Genomic DNA, 20,598 nt, shown 5'->3' on the forward strand with positions numbered 1-20,598 from the left:
CAGCGTAACTAGGAGAACCAGGTGTGTTCAGTCCTGATCGTGGCGTTCCAGTAACAATCCGAGGTTGAGTTTTCTGACGTCCGTTTGGTCTGATATTAACAGGAAGTTGTTGATCGAGATACAGTGGTCCGGAAGCGTTGCCAAGGTCAGTAATGATGAGTAACGAGCCTAGGGCCGAAGCCCAAATGAAGATGGAAGCGAAAAGAAAGATGATTAAATGATGTTCAGAAAGCAAGCTTGCCCTCCGAAAGTGAGTACTGTCGTCAATCCTCTAAGTGCGTAAGTGTGCTATGCTCACAAGTATGTTTTGCAATACTTGGTCCTCGCTGGCACAGAAACTAACACAAGAGAGGCTAGGTTTCTTGGTTAAGTATGTGAGCACCAAGCATGTCGCGTTCCGAGCATATCAGAAATAACTCGTTACTACCTGAGAGAATTTGCATTAGTATTTATCGTTTAATATAAGGAAAGCTTTGCGACATATATTTGACACTTATGCCAAGTAAAGAATAATGTTCTACGTTTTCTGTAATCGGTCACAATAATATTGTTATAAATCTGTAAATCGTCTGACAACAGTTACACAGGCAACAGTACTGCCATGTTCTGTTCATACGTACTAAGACACAAGAATAACAGATCAAGAAAATAGGTGGTAGCACTGCTATTTGTGTAACTGTTGTCAGATGATTCACACGTTTACAACAATATTATTGTGACCGTTTACAGAAAACAGAATGTTATTAGTTACTTGCACAAATGCGAAATATATTTCGCAAAGCTTTGCTCATACCAAACAGTAAAAAACTATGCAAATACTCACAGTCAGTAATGAAGTATTTCTGATATGCTCTGAATGGGATGTGCTTGGTGTTTAATTGACACACAAGTAACACGCCAAAGTGGTAGTCATTTTGTGTTGTTTTTTGCTGAGCACAGAGACTGGTTTGTACCGTTGATTTTCATTCAACGCAATGAATCTATCAATTCGGGATCCAAGAAGCCTTTTAAGCTGCGAAAGCGATTTAGCAAGGTCTCGACTTTGGAAAATCCATACAGGGCTCACTTTGGAAGAAATCTCAAAAACAAGATTGGTAGGTTACTTGAAGAAAGCTGAGAAGTTTCTATGTGCCACGATCTTCAATAACTCCCTTCGTTTTTTCGTACGATTTTTCTGTTTTGATACCTTCGTAATACGATCTTGTTTCCTCCGAAGTTCCTTAGATTTCACCTCCTTATACATTTCCTCATTTTTCCCAACTGTTTTTAATTTTTCTATGTCCTCACATTTTCTTTTGCCAAATTATTTTCTTATTCTGTCTGTTTCCTTCGTAACAAGTTGTTAAACTTCCTGTATATCTTTATGTTCTCTTCTGAATAAACCTGTTTCCACGACCTCCTTTCCCTGACTTTTTGTAACATTTGTTCTGTAACCCCATAGTTTCTTAGCCGTTTTGTGTTCGCAGTGAAATATTAATTCTTTTGCAGCCTGCTGTATGCAAAGTTAAATATGATCTCATTGTCTGTTACTGCCTGCACCCATCCTTTCCTCGTTTGAGCATTTTTCTTCGAAGATTTCTACGAAAAGATTTCTTAGTTCCTCGTTTTTCAACTGTTCAGTATTCAACTTCTTTTTGCCTACTTTTCTTCTGCCAACATTTTCCAGCTCAATGTCCACTTCAGCCAGCATCAGATTATTATTAGAGAAAATGTCGGCTACGGAAAGGGTATTAGCGTTCTTTAAGCTATTTCAATACCTGTTCTGAACCATAACATAGTTTAAATGATATCTTCAGCTATCTACTGAGGATTTCCATGTGTATCTTCTCTTGTGCATGTATATATTCTTCCCACTTTTCATTGAATTCTTTCTACAGAAATTGATCAGTCCCTTTTCATTTCTTTCTTCTTAATCATATTTGCATACGATACTAGACCTCCTGTTTTCCTGCCACAACTGCATTGAAATCTCTCATTATGGTTGCACATCCATCCCTCTTCTCTCTGTCTATAATTTCTTCTATTTTCTCATATTTTCCTCTGCTTCTTCTGTTGTATGCGAAGTAGTCGGTGCGTATGTCGGCATTACTAGTACCTACGTAATTTCTTTTATTTTTTTTCGCTTTAAGTCTTAATATCATAACTCTGTAATCAATAAATTCTATTTTTACTCTCTTCTATTCTACTTTTACTCTTATCTCTTTTAGCGCTTACCAAGAATTATTCCCATACCATTATGACAGCCCTTTTCATTATCTGAGTACAAACTCCTACTAAGTTTACATTATTTTCTTTCATTTCTTCTTTAAGATTCTCTAATTTCACTACTTGTAACATGATATGTACAGTACATTCCATGTGTCTATCCTAAACCTTTTGTTCTTGCTTCCCTCCTTTCTCTAGCGATCTTTCCCACACTGCTACTCTTTCATCCAATAGTCTTTCCCGAGACATCCCCCTCCCGAAGATACGAATGGTGGAATAGTTTACCTCCGGAACTACATATTGACCTGTGAAGGGGCATTGTATCGATGTTCTCTTTCTGCTATCAGCAAACCAAAGAAAAATAAATTGGTTGCTTCCCGTTACCTTCCACCCCACAGTATCCAGCCGCTAAAGGCATTCTGACCACGCCTGGCACCAATCTCCAAGTTGCAGTACCAATCACTATGATTTCCTACAACTTGGCTACTTGAGAACTGCTGCCTTCTCCCAGAACACAATTCGTCTGGCTACTCTATTTAAACTAGTTCGGTAGGGGTTGACCTTCTAGTAGTGAACTACCACAAACATAGCTCTAAATTCACTACTGCACTCAATCCTCACCATCCGACACGTAAGTCTCTTCGTCAGTATTAATTAGGAGGTATGTCACAATCTGATTTTGTACGTACATGTTCACTAATTTTATATATTGTGTCGTTTTGTAGAAAACTTGTGTTAATTGTTCATTGTAATCAACGGAAAATAGTTCAGCTCGATGTTAGAAAAATTACCCTTTTCTGCTGCAATTTCCTCCGACACACGGCTGATTCGTAATCAAATAGTTTTTTTTTCCTTTTTATTTTATTCAAACAACTGGAAAACACGATATGAAGTGCTAAAATGTCAAATGTACTCAATACCGGGACTTGAAAGTTAATAAGCTGAACTTAGCAACACACATAGTCCATGGGCCAAGGCGGTGATAACTCCCCCCCCCCCTAGGAAACTTTTGCCACTATATTAGAAATGTTCCTTAGGATAGTTAGAAACAAAAAATAGTTGTTGGTCAACATATAAGTGCAACACCTGGGTTCTGGGGCCCTTAACCCTTTAGCACCCGTGTATATTTACAGACATCGATGGGATCTCTTTAAATGACCCTAGATCAGGCCGTTAGTGCAACACTAGAAAAAGTTATACCTCCATCGATTTGTAAGACTGTAGGCTTTCAGTTTACGTTATGAACGGGACATTTCTGTGTACAAAGGAAAACTAATTGAGGGATATTTAAGAAAATTTCCCCTAAAAAGTCCCTTCTCGCGATTATTTCAGTTATTATCTGACAACACTGCAAACTACGTGAATAATAAAATGTATTTATGTGTCCCATTTCATGTTCAACTTACACTGAAATTTCATCTTGATCCATCAAATAGCAGCAAAGGAAATTTGTTTTTTTATAGTTTTCACAGAGTTCATGATAATAGGTTTTCTTGAAAGTACCAGTATGACTGTATGTCAATGTTCCGACCGTCAGTGCAACACTGGAACAAGTTATACCTCGATCGATTTGGAAGAGTGTAGGCTTTCAGTTTACGTAACGAACGAGACATTTCTGCGTACAAAGGAAAAAAAATTGAGGGATGTTTAAGAAAATTTCCCTTTAAAAAAGTCCCTTCTCGCGATTCTTTTAGTTATTACGTGACAACACTGCTAACTAGGTGAATATTAAAATATATTTCGATGTTCTGTTTTATGCTCAACTTAAACTGAAAATTTCGTCTTGATCCATCAAATAGCAGCAGAGGAAATATGTATTTTATAGTCTTCACAGCGTTCATAATAATGGATTTTCATGGAAGTACGTGTACGATTTTGTGTCAATGTACAGTTGTTATGTGAAAACACTGCTAACTACGTGAATAATAAAATGTATTTATGTGTCCTGTTCTATGTTCAGCTTAAACCGAAACTTTCGTCTTGATCCATCAAATAGCAGCAGAGGAAATATGTATTTTATAGTCTTCACAATACTCATAATAATTGATTTTTATCGAAGTATGAGTATGACTTTGTGTCAATGTTCCCTTTTATTTTTCTATAGAAGACAAGTTATACAAGTTATTTTAGTTGATTTTCTCATTCGTTATATTATGACAGATTCCCAATACCGAGAAATCCCCCGGGAAGGTTTAATGATTTGTTCGTCCATGGTATAATAGAAATAATTTCAAAGCAATAATTTTACTGTTGTGCGGTTATACGCGTATGTTCCTTTGAAAATACTTGTTGTTCTGCTATTCTACAATGAATACACTTCCAAACATGTCTGCTGATATGTGCAATTATCAAACAACTCTCGAAGTTATTGCGTAGGGCATGTATTCCTATTACATGTGCACACAGATAATCGCACTTAATATAGTATGTAATATGTAGTATTTTAATTGCCGTAATGTTAAATAATTTGTTATATTCTTGACTGTCTGTAAGTTGATAATAGTAGCACATTCGCTCTAAAATCCACGTGTTCTCAATTATTCTGGAAAAGAATGACAAACAAAAAGAAGCCAGACGGACAGACGACAATTGCAACAAGAAAAAGAGTTACTGTTGTGAAAAATCGAAAATTCTGTGTAATACACTACGCTTAAAACGAAACTGAAACGACGACAAATTTCATTTTTAAAAAATCCATAAGAACTTTCAGATCAAACTACTGCGGCAAGAGACTGACACTGTAAAACTACACCGCTTAACATCAAATTGCATCCAAATTCCAACAGAATACGACACAAACAAACACGGTCTATCCCTGGGATTACCAAAGTTTCATAAAATTACCATGATTGCTAAGTCAGCCTGCTGAATCATGTGTTGCGGAAAATTGTACACTCTTAGTGGAGAATTCACCATATTTAGAGCGTACTGCTATATGTCAGTATGTAGCAGATCTCCTGTTTAACGAGGAGCAGTGCGTATTTGGCCAGAAATATAGCTAAAATTGGGATCACGAAAAAAAGGGAAAGGGTGTTTCATGGGAAACTCTAGTGACATGTGTCACTATAACAGCTGAACGTATCATTAAAGGAACACCTATTCTATAGGAGACGAATCACTACTGTTACAGATTCAAGAAGTGGATTTCATAGCAGCCGAAATGAGGTATCACAACTTGTACCAGATCGCCGAGCTGAAATTGTTCATGAAATAAACATACCTAAAGATAAATTCATTGAAGGTACAGTCTGTGCAGGTATGACTAAGTGTTTTGTTATTGAAACAGATTTACTTTTACTGCGAGCTATTCTTAATCACCACCAACAAGTGTGAGTTCCTTCGTGGCCGCCCACGGCGTGAATGCTACGTTCCAAAAGCTCAGATTTACCTAATCTCTCATGCAGTTTATATTTACCCTTTTAAGTGGAAGTGATATGCAAATCCTCGGAAATTATCACATCAAAAGGGGGAGAACACAGATGAATTTTTTATGTCTGATGGCTGGAGGTCATCACCGCTTTCGGCGACACAATCATACATTGTTGTTTATAATCTAAATATTTGTGAATATGAAGATGAGTGGCACGTATGGTTGAGTCGAGTTATTAATTCTGTTCTGCTTGTGAGATATCTGACGGTTATACCTAGGAGCATCTTCTTTGACATCAACCATGGTACACCTGAAGCAGCTGAACAAACATCTTGCGTTAAAAATTTGGAGACACGGGTTTTCCGAAGACATAGGCCTGTATTACTTGCAGCTAAAAGGATAGATATAAACTAAAAAAGAAGATGACGTAAGTCTAAGCTCATGGAATGTAGCAATTTTACCGTGGCAAACTACGAAAGATGTGACGCTTGTCTATGGTGAATAATTTCAGCTCGACGATCTGGTACAAGTTGTGGTACCTCATTTCGGCTGCTATGAAATCCACTTCTTGAATCTGTAACAGTAGTGATTCGTCTCCTATAGAATAGGTGTTCCTTTAATGATACGTTCAGCTGTTATAGTGACACATGTCACTAGAGTTTCCCATGAAACACCCTTTCCCTTTTTTTCGTGATCCCAATTTTAGCTATATTTCTGGCCAAATACGCACTGCTCCTCGTCAAACAGGAGATCTGCTACATACTGACATATAGCAGTACGCTCTAAATATGATGAATTCTCCACTAAGAGTGTACAATTTTCCGCAACACATGATTCAGCAGGCTGACTTAGCAATCATGGTAATTTTATGAAACTTTGGTAATCCCAGGGATAGACCGTGTTTGTTTGTGTCGTATTCTGTTGGAATTTGGATGCAATTTGATGTTAAGCGGTGTAGTTCTCCAGTGTCAGTCTCTTGCCGCAGTACTTGCACCTGAAAGTTCTTATGGAAGTTCTTTTAATTTTTTTTTATGAAATTTGTAGTCGTTTCAGTTTCATTTTATGCGTAGTGTATTACACAGAATTGTCGACTTTTCATAACAGTAACCCTTTTTCTTGTTGCAATTGTCGTCTATCTGACTGGCTTCTTTTTGTTTGTCATTCTTTTCCAGAATAATTGAGAACACGTGGATTTTAGAGCGAATGTGCTACTATTATCAACTTACAGACAGTCAAGAACACAAAGAATATAACAAATTATTTAATATTACGGCAATTAAAATACTACATATTACATACTATATTAAGTGCGATTATCTGTGTGCACATGTAATAGGAATACATGCCCTACGCAATAACTTCGAGAGTTGTTTGATAATTGCACATATCAGCAGACATGTTTGGAAGTGTATTCATTGTAGAATAGCAGAACAACAAGTATTTTCAAAGGAACATACGCGTATAACCGCACAACAGTAAAATTATTGCTTTGAAATTATTTCTATTATACCATGGACGAACAAATCATTAAACCTTCCCGGGGGATTTCTCGGTATTGGGAATCTGTCATAATATAACGAATGAGAAAATCAACTAAAATAACTTGTATAACTTGTCTTCTATAGAAAAATAAAAGGGAACATTGACACAAAGTCATACTCATACTTCGATAAAAATCAATTATTATGAATATTGTGAAGACTATAAAATACATATTTCCTCTGCTGCTATTTGATGGATCAAAACGAAATTTTCAGTTTAAGTTGAACATAAAACAGAACATCGAAATATATTTTAATATTCACCTAGTTAGCAGTGTTGTCACGTAATAACTAAAAGAATCGCGAGAAGGGACATTTTTAGGAAAATTTTCTTAAATATCCCTCAATTATTTTTCCTTTGTACGTAGAAATGTCTCGTTCGTTACGTAAGCTGAAAGCCTACACTCTTCCAAATCGATCGAGGTATAACTTGTTCCAGTGTTGCACTGACGGTCGGAACATTGACATAAAGTCATACTCGTACTTTCACGAAAATCTGTTATTATGAACTCTGTGAAAACTATAAAAAAACAAATTTCCTTTGCTGTTATTTGATGGATCAAGATGAAATTTTCAGTGTAAGTTGAACATGAAATGGGACACATAAATACATTTTATTATTCACGTAGTTTGCAGTGTTGCCAGATAATAACTGAAATAATCGCGAGAAGGGACTTTTTAGGGGAAATTTTCTTAAATATCCCTCAATTAGTTTTCCTTTGTACACAAAAGTGTCCCGTTCATAACGTAAACTGAAAGCCTACAGTCTTACAAATCGATGGAGGTATAACTTTTTCCAGTGTTGCACTAACGGTCTGATCTAGGGTCATTTAAAGAGGTCCCATTGATTCTGTAAATATACACGGGTGCTAAAGGATTAAGGGCCCCAGAACCCAGGTGTTGCACTTATATGTTGACCAACAACTATTTTTTGTTTCTAACTACCCTAAGGAACATTTCTAATATAGTGGCAAAAGTTTCCTAGGGGGGGTATCACCCCCTTGGCCCATGGACTATATGTGTTGCTAAGTTCAGCTTATTAACTTTCAAGTCCCGGTATTGAGTACATTTGACATTTTAGCACTTTATATCGTGTTTTCCAGTTGTTTGAATAAAATAAAAAGGAAGGACAACAATGGAATTTGAGTGATATGATTTTCGTGCAATGATTTTTATGATTTTAAGTACGGTTTAGCGCAAGAACATTACCATGATTGTTTAGAAAAATATTTCGGAGACTGCCCCTTATGTGCATTTTTAATTGGTTTGCGGAATTTAAACGCAGGCTACAAACCCTGACAGATGACTATTGCTCTGGACGCTCTAGCGCTGCAGTTACAGATGATTAATAAACGTCAACGTTGGCTTGATCTCCGAGATTGTTCTTGATCTGGAAGACCTCAGACTCTAGGTAACGTTCCTCTGAAGACTCGTTGATTAAATCCAATACAAAACATGGAACAACTACCCGAGACAATGGATTCATATGGTCAACTGTGCAAGAAAACTTATAAAAGCTAGGCAACGTTCATAAACAGGGTATATGGGTAACTACTGCATAAATGGTCAGAAAACAATAAAGCAAAGAGGCAAGCGATATGCAACTCATTCTTGAGTTTAAAAAGGTTAGAACGGAACAGAACTGGTAACAAAATGGGTGCAATAGGAGAACATTAGACGCAACAGTGGCCTTTGCCAAATCAATGTTTAGTTTCATCATCTAAAGGTGGATTTCATCCACAAAAGGCTCTGTTGTGCATTTGGAGGGTTTATGGAATTCTTCAGTACGAACTCATAGAACAAGGTCAGACTCGCAAAACAGCTATCTACTGTGGACAATTTACAGCGAGTACACCAAGCATCGTTACACAAACGTCCTGCACTTGTCAATCGAAAATAGGTAATCGTGCACCACGATAATGCAAAATCACATTCTGCAAAACTGACTCAGTAAAAAAAATTAGGTAGTTAGAATGGGAGTTCTACCATATCCTTCATGATAACCGGACGTTGTTTTTACTATCACTCGTTCAGGTCTTTAGAACATAACATGACACATAATACTACAGCATGACACATAAAACTTTCCGTTCGGAAAATGATGCTTAAAAGAGGTAAGTTTCATTTGTTGGCTCCAAAGAACATTTCTTTAAACAAGGCATCCTAAGCGTAGTAGATCGTTGGAAGAAAACTCTAATTAGCGATGATGATTATATCCATTGAATAATGTTCATTTTCTTAATCACACTTGATCTGCAAAATATCTTACAAGTAATTGATTACTTTCCGATACCAATAAAACTAAGCAAAATTTGGAAAATATTCAAGCTGATATTTACATGAAACAATTAGGGAAGTATGAAGTTATGTTCCAGATAATGAGAATGTGGTTGCTATATCTTAATTAAATAATTTTTCGCAATTGCCATGTGAATATACCTCGGTATAAAAAGTAGACTACGAGAAAACAGAAATTATCACATAAATTGTCAGACAAGATATAGTCTATTGTTAAAGGTTCTCGTCAGGCTGGTAGCCAGCCCCAAAATGTAGGGGAACTCGAAGTTAGAGGGGGCCCCATCCAATAATTCATTTACAAGCTTACGCCCCCCCCCCCCTAGACCCTCCCTGGATACAGGCCTGGTTCCCATATGTATAATAACGAATAAGGTATTATTTAATTTTCAATGAATAAACTGTTTTAGTTTTTCGGCTAAAAATTTTATTTTGTATTTTATAGGCGACGATGCTTTGTTTGTTGCTGTATTCCTTTGTGTCACATCTCTGATGTTCGTTGGCTCGATGCTTCTTGAGCGAAGTAAGTAAAGATATAGTTAACGTTTCAAACAATGCAATCCTAGGTTCATATCTCTCTATTTTGCTTTTATTGTCATTACTTGTAATATAATGGAAGCAATGGAGCCCATTTCTGTCTAACTTTGAGAGGAAGGTCTTTTGTCATAAATACAAGGAAAGATCCTCGCAAATATTTCCAAATTCTGGGAAACCCAAACAAACTTTGGGAGGAGAGACTCAGCGCCCATGAGTAGGAGGAGAAAAAAAGAGAAGTAGTAGTTGTAGAAGTAGTGGAATAAAGTTAATGAACTACAGTAGATCCCGATTATCCCAGCTAATGTAGACCGGATCTTATTGGATAAGCAAAAACTCGGTTAACACAGATGGATAGATAGAAAATTTTGTATAGTATTTATTATTGTTGTTTATTGATTATTTCTCTTTATTAGATTATTTGTTATTACTGTATTTATTTTATTGGACATGCCGTACGGTATATATATATATATATATATATATATATATATATATATATATATATATATATATATATACATAAGAAATTAGCCATAATCAGTGAATAAAATGCATGTTTAATATTGATACCTACATAAGTAAAACACAATACAAATAAGGCACGGTTTAGCATACACATATCATTTTCAAAGAAGTTTTTCATAATCTTCTGTTTGATTAACCTGCTTCATTTTTAGACCGCTATATTGAGCTGACGTCACAACATTATAATAACACTGATGCCTTGTCGTCTTGCTGTTCGACGTAGAGCAGTGTCTTCTTGATCGCTCTCAAACTATCCGTGTGACTGATTCTTCCGGCATTTACCATTTCATTGTCATCTTCGTCATCCAAACTATTATCTTGTGTGATTTTCCTTTTCATATAGTTTTGCTATCTGGTAGTTTCCTCTTTCGAGCTTCGGGTCTTATAATAAAAAAAAAATGTAAGACGCGTTCTTCAGCCATTCCTCATGTAATCTACACGAAAATTTTCTGTCAACTTCTGAATAAACGCTTTTTTTACCTCGATATGTTCAACATTATTACAAATGCGTAGAAGATAATTGCATTGCTACCATCAATTATTGTCTGTTTCTGAGACAACGGACTAGGTAAATAGACAGAGAGTCTTACTCAAGAAGCTATTCCTCGAAGGATATGTACGATCCTGGTTTGAAAAAGCTTGACTGATGATTTTAGTATATAACAGGAATCTGTATTTTTAGACATTTGTGCGGAAAATTTGAGAAATATATTTATCTCGATAGAGCATTTGTAAACCATTGTTTCTTTACAAAATTGCACGCCCCAAATTTCAGACCATATTCTATGAATATCCGTATTTTTACGGTGAGACACACCACGTGCATACATGATGGCAATAAACGATTCGAATTCCCTTATTTCGATTGTTCACTCTTCGTTCTTCAACAAAGGAAGAGATTGTTTCTGTTCACTATTTTGTGTACACGATTATATTGTTACCAATCAACATTCCCCATGCAATTATAGTATTCTTCGTCATAATACAGTAGTACGCTTTCTGGGTAGGACTGTGACCATCTTATCTTTCAGAAAAGTAGAAAATCATGTTCAGCACGTCTTTCGACTATAGATTCGTTACATGATTTTATCCAGATATTTCTCCTTTTCTACTTATTATTTCACATCATCCTCTTTCAAACTTCTTCTTTTGATGTAGCAAGAACGTAATAGTGTAATCACAATATCAACCGCGCACTAACACTAGCTTTGTTTTTATCCTTTCGCTAGGGCGAATGTCTGGCACTCACTCCACTCTATGATATTTGATATTGGTCAGTTTCCCCACGTAATCTTTTACGTCTGATGCCTATTTTCACATTCCTGGCATTTATGCCTGAATCGCTTGTAGGCTGTTCGCTTGAACTCCACTGTAGTAATTTGTTATAGCAATATGTCGTCATTTTCTGAGTTTCCGAAATTTACCTCAAAACATCAGTCCCTCTGCTTCATATTTTGAATTTCTGCAAGGATCTCGTCCTTAGAAAGAAAAGACGTGGTAAAAATTGCGGTTAACAAGAATGCCATAACTTAACTCATGAATCTCTGCTGCGATTGACGCCAACGAAGAATTTCCTCCAAGACAGATACTATTGAAGTAACTTAAGTATAATATTTAAGTTACTTCAATAGTATCTGTCTTGGAGGAAATTCTTCGTTGGTATCAATCGCGGCAGAGATTCGTGAGCTAAGCTTATATCTCCTCTACGAACATAAGGCGAGAACTACTGTAGTGGGCTCTACAATGGACAGAACTATGGAGATGCAAGGGTGGTATCCCCATAGCTGGATGATACAAGGGTTCTAAAGATATCTTCGCCATCGTTGATTCTAGTGTAAATAGTATTAGCATGTTGCTTATTTATATGTAAGCTTTATAGATATGATTATTTAATAAGTAGTGACATAATATGTTAGTGCTATTATTATTATTATTATTATTATTATTATTATTATTATTATTATTATTATTATTATTATTATTATTATTATTATTATAAAGTAGATACCATTATTCCAATATAATAAACAACCAACGTCTAATAAAAATTGGAACGGGAAGTTATGTATTAAAACATTAAATCAAAACTTCTTTACGATGAACAAATTGTCCACTATTGTGCGTTTGAGGTAAACTAGTGTTTTCCTAATGATTACTAATATAATTGTTTTGTCTGCGAGAGTGTTGTTTAATTCAAACAATTAAATATCACGAAAGGAATCCAACCTGGAATCAAAATTAACGATCTGGCGAACAAAAGAAAATCTAAAAAAACAAACTATCCACTGTTGGGTATTCTAATGTTAAACATTGACAGTTTATACAGGCCATGACTTGGTTGAGTTTAGTGACTTAGCCCATTTTCATTGCACTATATTCATGAGAAGCAAAATTATGGATGTTCGATTACTTCGCGTAAATAGGCACACAACGTGCTCCAGCGAGAAAACTTGGCTTGGTTCACTGCCATGCACCTTGATATCTAATAGCCCAAAGTTAATTTAAGTAATATTATACGCGTATTTATGCATAATGCAAATTCATTTTGAAATTGAAAGAAACATTTAAATAGACTTGAGAAAACCAGTACAATGAAGCCATTAAATTCCAGTTCATTGGAAAGAAAACAGAAAAGCCATTCGTCATAATTATAAACCAATGAGCTAAACAATAAAGACGGTGCGGATATTCGAATACTACTGAAGCTTATTTCTGTATAACTTTGGAGTGAACTAGTTAATTGTTTCGTTGTCAGATATCGTCTACAAGAAATAAACACGTAAAAATTTTAATACAAATACGGGGGCTCAAGCAAACTTAGAGGGACATCGGCCCCCAGTCCAGAATTTGTGCTCATGTTTCGTACCGTTAAATGTTCACGGTAGCTTCTTGATTATGTCTTAGCCGTTTCTTTTGTTCAACATTTCTTTGCAATTTACGTTCGAATCTATCAATCCATGTGCCTATCTATTTTAAGAAAGACAAATAGTTATGTAGCTCACTTATTTCTAAAAATATATTTTAAACTTTTGTTTATTTCTTTGTTCAGTGCTGACCAAGGCCTTCAGGAAGCTAGTCGTCAAACAAGACGAGAAAGAGCCTGAACCAGAGGAAAAGTCTGATGCAGAGGAAACCAAGGATACCATCATCCCTGTCGTGGCTATTGATAAGATTCCAGAAGACATAAATAAAGACGAAAAAGATGTTTTCGTCGTTTGAGCAAATGCTAACTTGTGAAAAAGAAAGTTACGTAAGCCAAAAAGTAAAAGACTATTTTTTAAATAAAAGGTTAAGCAGAGAGAACACATTATATTATACGATCTGATATGTGCTTTAAGCAATTTTTTTAAGTTGTTTATCTTTTTGTACTCATTTCGCGTATTAATTATAATAATTTCAGATTGTTATGTGTTCTCCTAATTGTTTTGCTTAGTTTATTTTACATTCAATTTTAACCTATATCGGGTGACCAGATTTAGAAAATAAATGAACGGGATACTCGACATTTAGAAAATAAAAGAACGAAACACTCGGCATTTTGAAAATAAAAAACAGGATAGTCGGAATTTAGAAAATAAAAGAACGGGACATTCGGTATTTAGAAGATAAATCAACGGGGCACTCGGCGTTTAGAAAATGAAAGAACGAGACATTCGGCAAACTGGCGTAATTTGACGATCCATCTACCACGTATTGTCGTTGCTTTGTCATTATTCATGCCAATTGTAACGTTATTTAAGATTCCCCTTTGTTACATATATTGCCCGCAGTTCGATTAACTAGATAAGTCAACACGATTCAGTACCTTAATTTCTTTACACTTAATTGCAAAAACTAACAATTTCATACCTTGGAAATTAGGCTCGTCAAATGTATAGAACAACTAACTTTTATTCTCAAAACTCCATGAATAATAATCTTTTTTTTTTGTTATAGCAACACGAAACAAACAATTATCTCTAGTTATAGCCACTACCATTACATGAATATCAATCTATCTCAACATATATTTTACATTTTTTCTTCTTCTTCATAACATATTGTGTACTTTTAAGCACCGTTGCCCAAAATAGCTACAATTAGAAGTGAACGTAATTCACAGGTGTCAGATATACAATATGTCAGATATACAATATCGTTGTATATATGGCTCCCGACGGGGACTTCTTAAATTGATTACAATTGAAGAAAGAATCATGGACCGTTACATATCCTACCTACGTGGTTACCTTACTTTCCGAATAGCCCTCACATATATAAAATATAATACATGTATATATATATATATATATATATATATATATATATATATATATATATATATATATATATATATATATTAATTTCATTTTGTCTCAACAATAATCTTACATTCATTTAATAATCAATTTCATTTTAATTTTATAATATTATCGACGAAGAGAACTCATTCAAAATACGATCCTTTTGCTGATTATTTAGATCCTAAAATAGATTATTTAATTCAATGTCATCGGAGCTCATAGACAAGTTAAATTGAGGTATATTGAAATATTACATAACTTATTTCTTCCATTTGGGCATAATTAAGATAACTATAAAAGACTTTGAAAACACAATATTGATAAGTGAAGCGATTACAAAGAAATCATAACAATACTAAAAATGAAACAAAACAAGACTTGATTAATATCATTAACATGAATAATACAAATAAAGAAATTATGTAAAAAATCAATATTAAAACTCAACATTATCTATGTTAATCTTAGGTAAAACTTCTGAAGGAACTGTTTTAATTAATTGTATCCATTCACCTTTGGTATACTTTGACGGACGCCATAATTTCAGCTTGTTATATTACCAAAGAATTCGGTTAAGTTAGATTGCACGCCACAATCTTGTATACAGTTCTGCCTATTATTTGCTTCCACGGTACCTTGATTTCTATTTTGAGAATTTCTGCCACCTATGAAATTGTTACGAAATCCATTTCGAGAAAAATTAGATGTACTGCTTACCTGATTCCTAAATGTTGTACGATTACTATTTATATTTCTTCTGAAATTGGGTTCGGTTCTATTACCGGTATAATTGAATCTATCATTACTTCTTACATTAGGACTACATTCTTCACGCACATTTATATTTCGTATTGGAATATAATTGGCTTGGCTTCGGTTGTTATTAATTTGGTTTCGATTAGTGTTACTTTGCACCATTGATTGATTTTCAAAATTTTGTACTATTATAATTAAATGATTGAAATTAATGCATTATGCAGAAATCGATATTTGCTGCAACCTAAAAGGTAACAATATCCGAATCGATGCTTTGATTCGTGATTCCTGTTGGTATGAATTAATTCATTTCAACTCATTATATACGGAAATCACAAAATCAGTAAGATTCTTATCAATCTTGGGATCATACCGTCTGTTTCGAACCAAAGCTTCTCGGTTTGCCAACATAGAATCATTCTCAAAATTGGAAAGCAGTGCGTTCTTAAAATCTAAATAATTGCGTAAACTCCCCCTGATCGCTTTGAACCAAACAGAGCATGGTGGTAGCAAAACGTGTGGTAAAATCTTAAGAAATTTGGATCTGTCTACTCCAATTAAATCGCATTCTTCTTCGAACTTTTCTAAAAATACACTTGCAGGTATATCTTCTGACCTTCCACTAAATTTCTTAAAGACCTTATTTCATTAAATCTGAAATGATGATGATTATGAGACTGTTTCAAATGATTAGACTTTACGTATCTGGTTTTGCGTTGATGTGATGAATAGGGTCTTCTTTCTTCTTTCCCGGTGCCAGAAGCACTATCATCCCTCTCAGTACAGCTTTCCGGTATATCACTTCCTTCCAAAGCTAATCTGGGTTCATTTGGCCTATGGTCACTATTGCTGATCTGATCAGGATTATCATTTATGGTAAAGATCCTTTCCTTGGTAGTGTTTATTTCTTTCTGTAATACTTTAATTTGGTTGCTATGCTCACTAACTTGGGTTTCAAACACTTCCACCGAACTTTGTACAATTGTAAATCTATGCAAAAATTTGTTCCATCCTACAGTCTGTTCGTTCTAGTATAGTGTTCATTTGCTGCGTAATTTGTTCAAATTTGCTATCTATTTGTTGAAACCTAGCATCCATCTGTTGTGTTTGCTATGTAAGTTGCTCAACTTTATTATTCATTTGCTGTGATTGCTGTGTCAGTTGCTCAAATTTAGTATTCATTTGCTGTGACAAGGATTGACCTACCTGTTTTATAAGGTCAGCTAAATTCGTTGATGTATCCGAGCCTGGTGTTTCAATATCACCAACTTCATCGTTATTACTTTCGACTCTGGGTAAATGCATTTTAATATTCCTATAAATTTTCCTTTTACTTCTTAATAAAGTGTGCTTCGTGTCGACGGTTATTTATGAGATTGCTTACTTTACTTCACACAAATCTCAAGATTCCTGGGCGGAACCACCATCTAAAAAATATGTAATGTTATTTAAGATTCCCTTTTGTTACATATATTTGCCCACAGTTCGAGTAAGTCAACACGATTCGGTACTTTAATTTTTACACTTAATTGCAAAAGCTAACAATTACTTCTCAAAACTCCATGAATAATAATATTTCTGTTGTCATAGCAACACGAAACAAACAATTATTTCTAGTTATAGCCACTACAATTACCTGAATATCAATCTATCTCAACATATTTTTTACATTTTTTCTTCTTCTTCTTCATAACATATTGTGCACTTTTAAGCACCAATGCCCAAAATAGTTACAATTAGAAATGAAAGTAATTCACAGATGTCAGATATACAATATCGTTGTACAGTGAGGAAGAGTCTCTAGATTTTAATTTAATTTTATTCCAGTTTTTATTGTTATATTACCTTTTTTTTAGCATTAAACAGGAACTAGATTAGGGGCATCGATTGGTTCTTCAATGCCTTTTTTGTGACATTTTCTTGCAGAAGGTTTAGTCTTTTCTTTAAAAATAGTCTAAAAGTTCATCCTGTTACATTCAGAATTATGTATGGAAAAAATATATTTAACACTACGTAACTACAAATCAAACACGGGACGCTTTTCTTAGAGACATTTCTCATTCCGTTTGTATTTTTTTTTTCGAAACACTAGACGACTTTCTGAAAATACGGACAATCCCCTTAAAAACGAGACATCTGGTCACCCTAAACTAGTTAGTGGAATTTTCCCAATATGGAGTAAACTTTTATCTGTAACGAATAAAGAGTATTATTTATAATGGTTAATCTCTTTGTTTGGAATTTTGGCATCCCTTTTGATTGCTCATTAAGAAAACAGCATAGGTTTAAATAAAAAGAAGGGTTGTCATTTCAGAAATAAGATTTTATATCTTTGTTTTTATTGTTTGTACTGTGTAAGTAAGTGAATTAAAAAGAGAAGTGTGTGTATATATTATTTCTTTCATTGGTACGTTTCAGTCTCGATATCTTTATCGAAACAAATCAAATCAAAGATTAAAATTGTACTACCTTTCAATTTAAATTCTTTAAATATCTAGTTGTGATTTAGAAAAATAGTAAAATAGTATTAAAAGAACATACATATATAATTTTTAAAGAACGTGATTGATCCTGTAATACTCTTTATTTGATATAATTTCATACTACTGTATAAAAAATACAAAACCTAAATAAAGTTCTATAAAAAATAAAGATTATTTCCTTATTAAAATTAAAACTGGCAATAATTCAATTTCACCTTGTCATGTTTTAAAAAATCAACTTTTTTTTAAGTTTTACGTCCCAGTTATGCCGGTTAAGCTAAAGGAGGCAGTCATGATGAGAGATGAATGAAATGGTAGAATGAAGAAAGTGGGAGGAAACGGGAAAACCCCGAGAAAACCCACGCACATGGTGTTTGTCCACCACAAAGTTCACTTGGCGGGAGCAGGATTTGAACCCGGAACCCCAAACACCAGAGGTAAACGCTCTACCACTAAGCCATCGCGGCCCCAAAATCAACTTTTGTATTACAGTAAACTCTCGGTTATCCGCGGTCCTCCTATCATTTTTTCTTCTTTTCTTGCGACGATATGCTTTGTGAGAAAATGTTGTTGCAATAAAACTTCAATCACAAATAAAGAGGATAGTTTTAACACGAATTAACAAAAATAACTGACTGATTTGTTGTGAAAAAGTAAATCAGTAAAGTTGTAACTACATAAAACTATATTCATAAAGTTATGTTTGTATTGTAAGTCCTCTACTTGAATTTAAAAAAAAAATGTTGGAAAACATTTTCGTGTTGATTTGTGTCCTTTTTGACAATTTTGTGGATTATCTGCAGTTGCCGTGCCGCCTTGTTCCGCGGATAATCGTAAGTTTACTGTATTTATTGTTACTCAGTGGCCGAATTGACCTTTGATCTTAAGAGCTATTATCACGTCAACCAATGCGCTTACTATAGCATTGACCAATATAAACATCGATTCAATGAGCGAATAATCAGCTTAACAAGTAAAAAAAAAAAAAAAAAAAAAGTTTGGCTATTACCTATAATTTTGCCCAAAAGGTAGTTGAATACCTTTTCTAATCAAAATTTCACTAAAATGATGAATAATAACAGAATGTAGTCTTGTTTTCTGTTTTGCCAATCTTTCCGCTTGTACTGTTACATTTCTCACATCACAATCTATCTTCCGTATCTTATTATCAGCGACGAAGCGTACTATGAGAGTCGGGCCTACCCTGTTTTCTACAGTATATTTTATTTATATTTGGTTTCTTATAAAATAAAGCTAATACCTTAACATTTCGGTCTTTTCGGTAATAAAATAGTAGGTTGGAAACACTCGGAGTCCCTTCCGTCTGAGCCTCACCAGCTCGCTAAACAGGTTTACGAGCTATGCTGCTCAGTGAGCGAAGCTATTTTTGCTTGGGATTGCACGCATTGTTGGGAAAGTGTGAAGGCTCGCCTCTGGGAGTTTAGTTGTAGCGTTGAAGGTAGGGATGCGCACGAGACAAGATTTGAGACTGTCTCGACTCGAAAATATGCTGTAAAAGTGATGTCTCGACTCGAAAAGTATATATTTTTCTATTGGAAGAGCTGTGTCTCGACTCGAATTTTGTCAGGAAAATTCTGTCTCGACTCGACTCGAACGCATCCCTAGTTGAAGGCATCTTTCAATGCTAATATGTTATAAAATGATTTCCATATACACAGAGTAAGAAGTTTTAGTGTAGAATTATGTATTTCTATTTGTTATAACTTGTTTAATTTAGATATATTCTCAGGAGTTACTGAAAGTAGCTGTTCTTTTCCCCTACATGGGGCCTGGTTCATAATAGCTTGCAGAATATAAGTCTGATACATTAAACATATGTATAAATTTACAAACGCTACCGTACCGTTGAGTTTTCTATTTCATAGAATCAGTGGAGTATTTACGATTTTGTTTCGGGGGACTTGAGAAGCTTTGCTAACTTTATTCCTGGAAATGTGAAAATTCTGTAATATGTATAAAACAATAAAAAGTTGCGATAAAATTTCGGTGCATGCTTAAGCCCGAAAGGCATTCTCAAATTTCGGTGCATGCTTAAGCCCGAAAGGCATTCTCTTAAATATGCCACTCTATAGAATACAATACTAAATAGCTTGCGCTGATTCAAATAAAGTTTCTTCTGAGCATTAACATTTCTGGTGAAGTCATTATCACTTAAATGCAGTATTGTACTTACTTTAAAGTGAGAGATGCAAGTAACAAACGCTTATTCAAGAAATTTGACAGTTAACTGTAAGAATGCATTTTCTTTTTCTCTCCCTCCATTCTCAAATATGCAGAAAATTAAAACAGCAAGTGAAGAGAAAATTCTTTTCATCCTATCTGCAAACCCCAGACAGAAGAAAGTATGAATTGCACTTCAAAATATTTGTAGTTTAGCTAAATGGGAATATTCCATTAATACATATTGAGTGTTTTCCTCATGTAAATATTTGTTGAATAATAATAATAATAATAGTAATAATAATAATAATAATAATAATAATAATAATAATAATATTAATAATAATAATAATAATAGACTACTTTCTGTCCACTTTTGCTTATATATTCATTCTTTCTTGTTAAATAAAACAACAAAAGAA

At 34.5% G+C, this 20,598-nt stretch overlaps 1 protein-coding gene across 2 annotated transcripts in view; it reads left to right on the forward strand.

Moving 5' to 3' along the window:
• Positions 1-14,738, forward strand: part of LOC145679765 (uncharacterized) — a 175,449-nt gene extending 160,711 nt beyond the window's left edge. For both annotated transcript variants that reach the window (XM_081750319.1, XM_081750320.1), the window contains exons 11-12: positions 9,857-9,934; positions 13,523-14,738. In XM_081750319.1, the coding sequence (XP_081606445.1) occupies positions 9,857-9,934; positions 13,523-13,692 (248 nt within the window). In that variant the 3' untranslated portion in view covers positions 13,693-14,738. The remainder of the gene's footprint in view (positions 1-9,856; positions 9,935-13,522) is intronic.
• The last annotated feature ends 5,860 nt before the right edge of the window (positions 14,739-20,598 follow it).

This window comes from Thermobia domestica, chromosome 2, assembly GCF_964235325.1.
Source record: "Thermobia domestica chromosome 2, izTheDome1.hap1.1, whole genome shotgun sequence".
NCBI lineage: Eukaryota > Metazoa > Arthropoda > Insecta > Zygentoma > Lepismatidae > Thermobia > Thermobia domestica.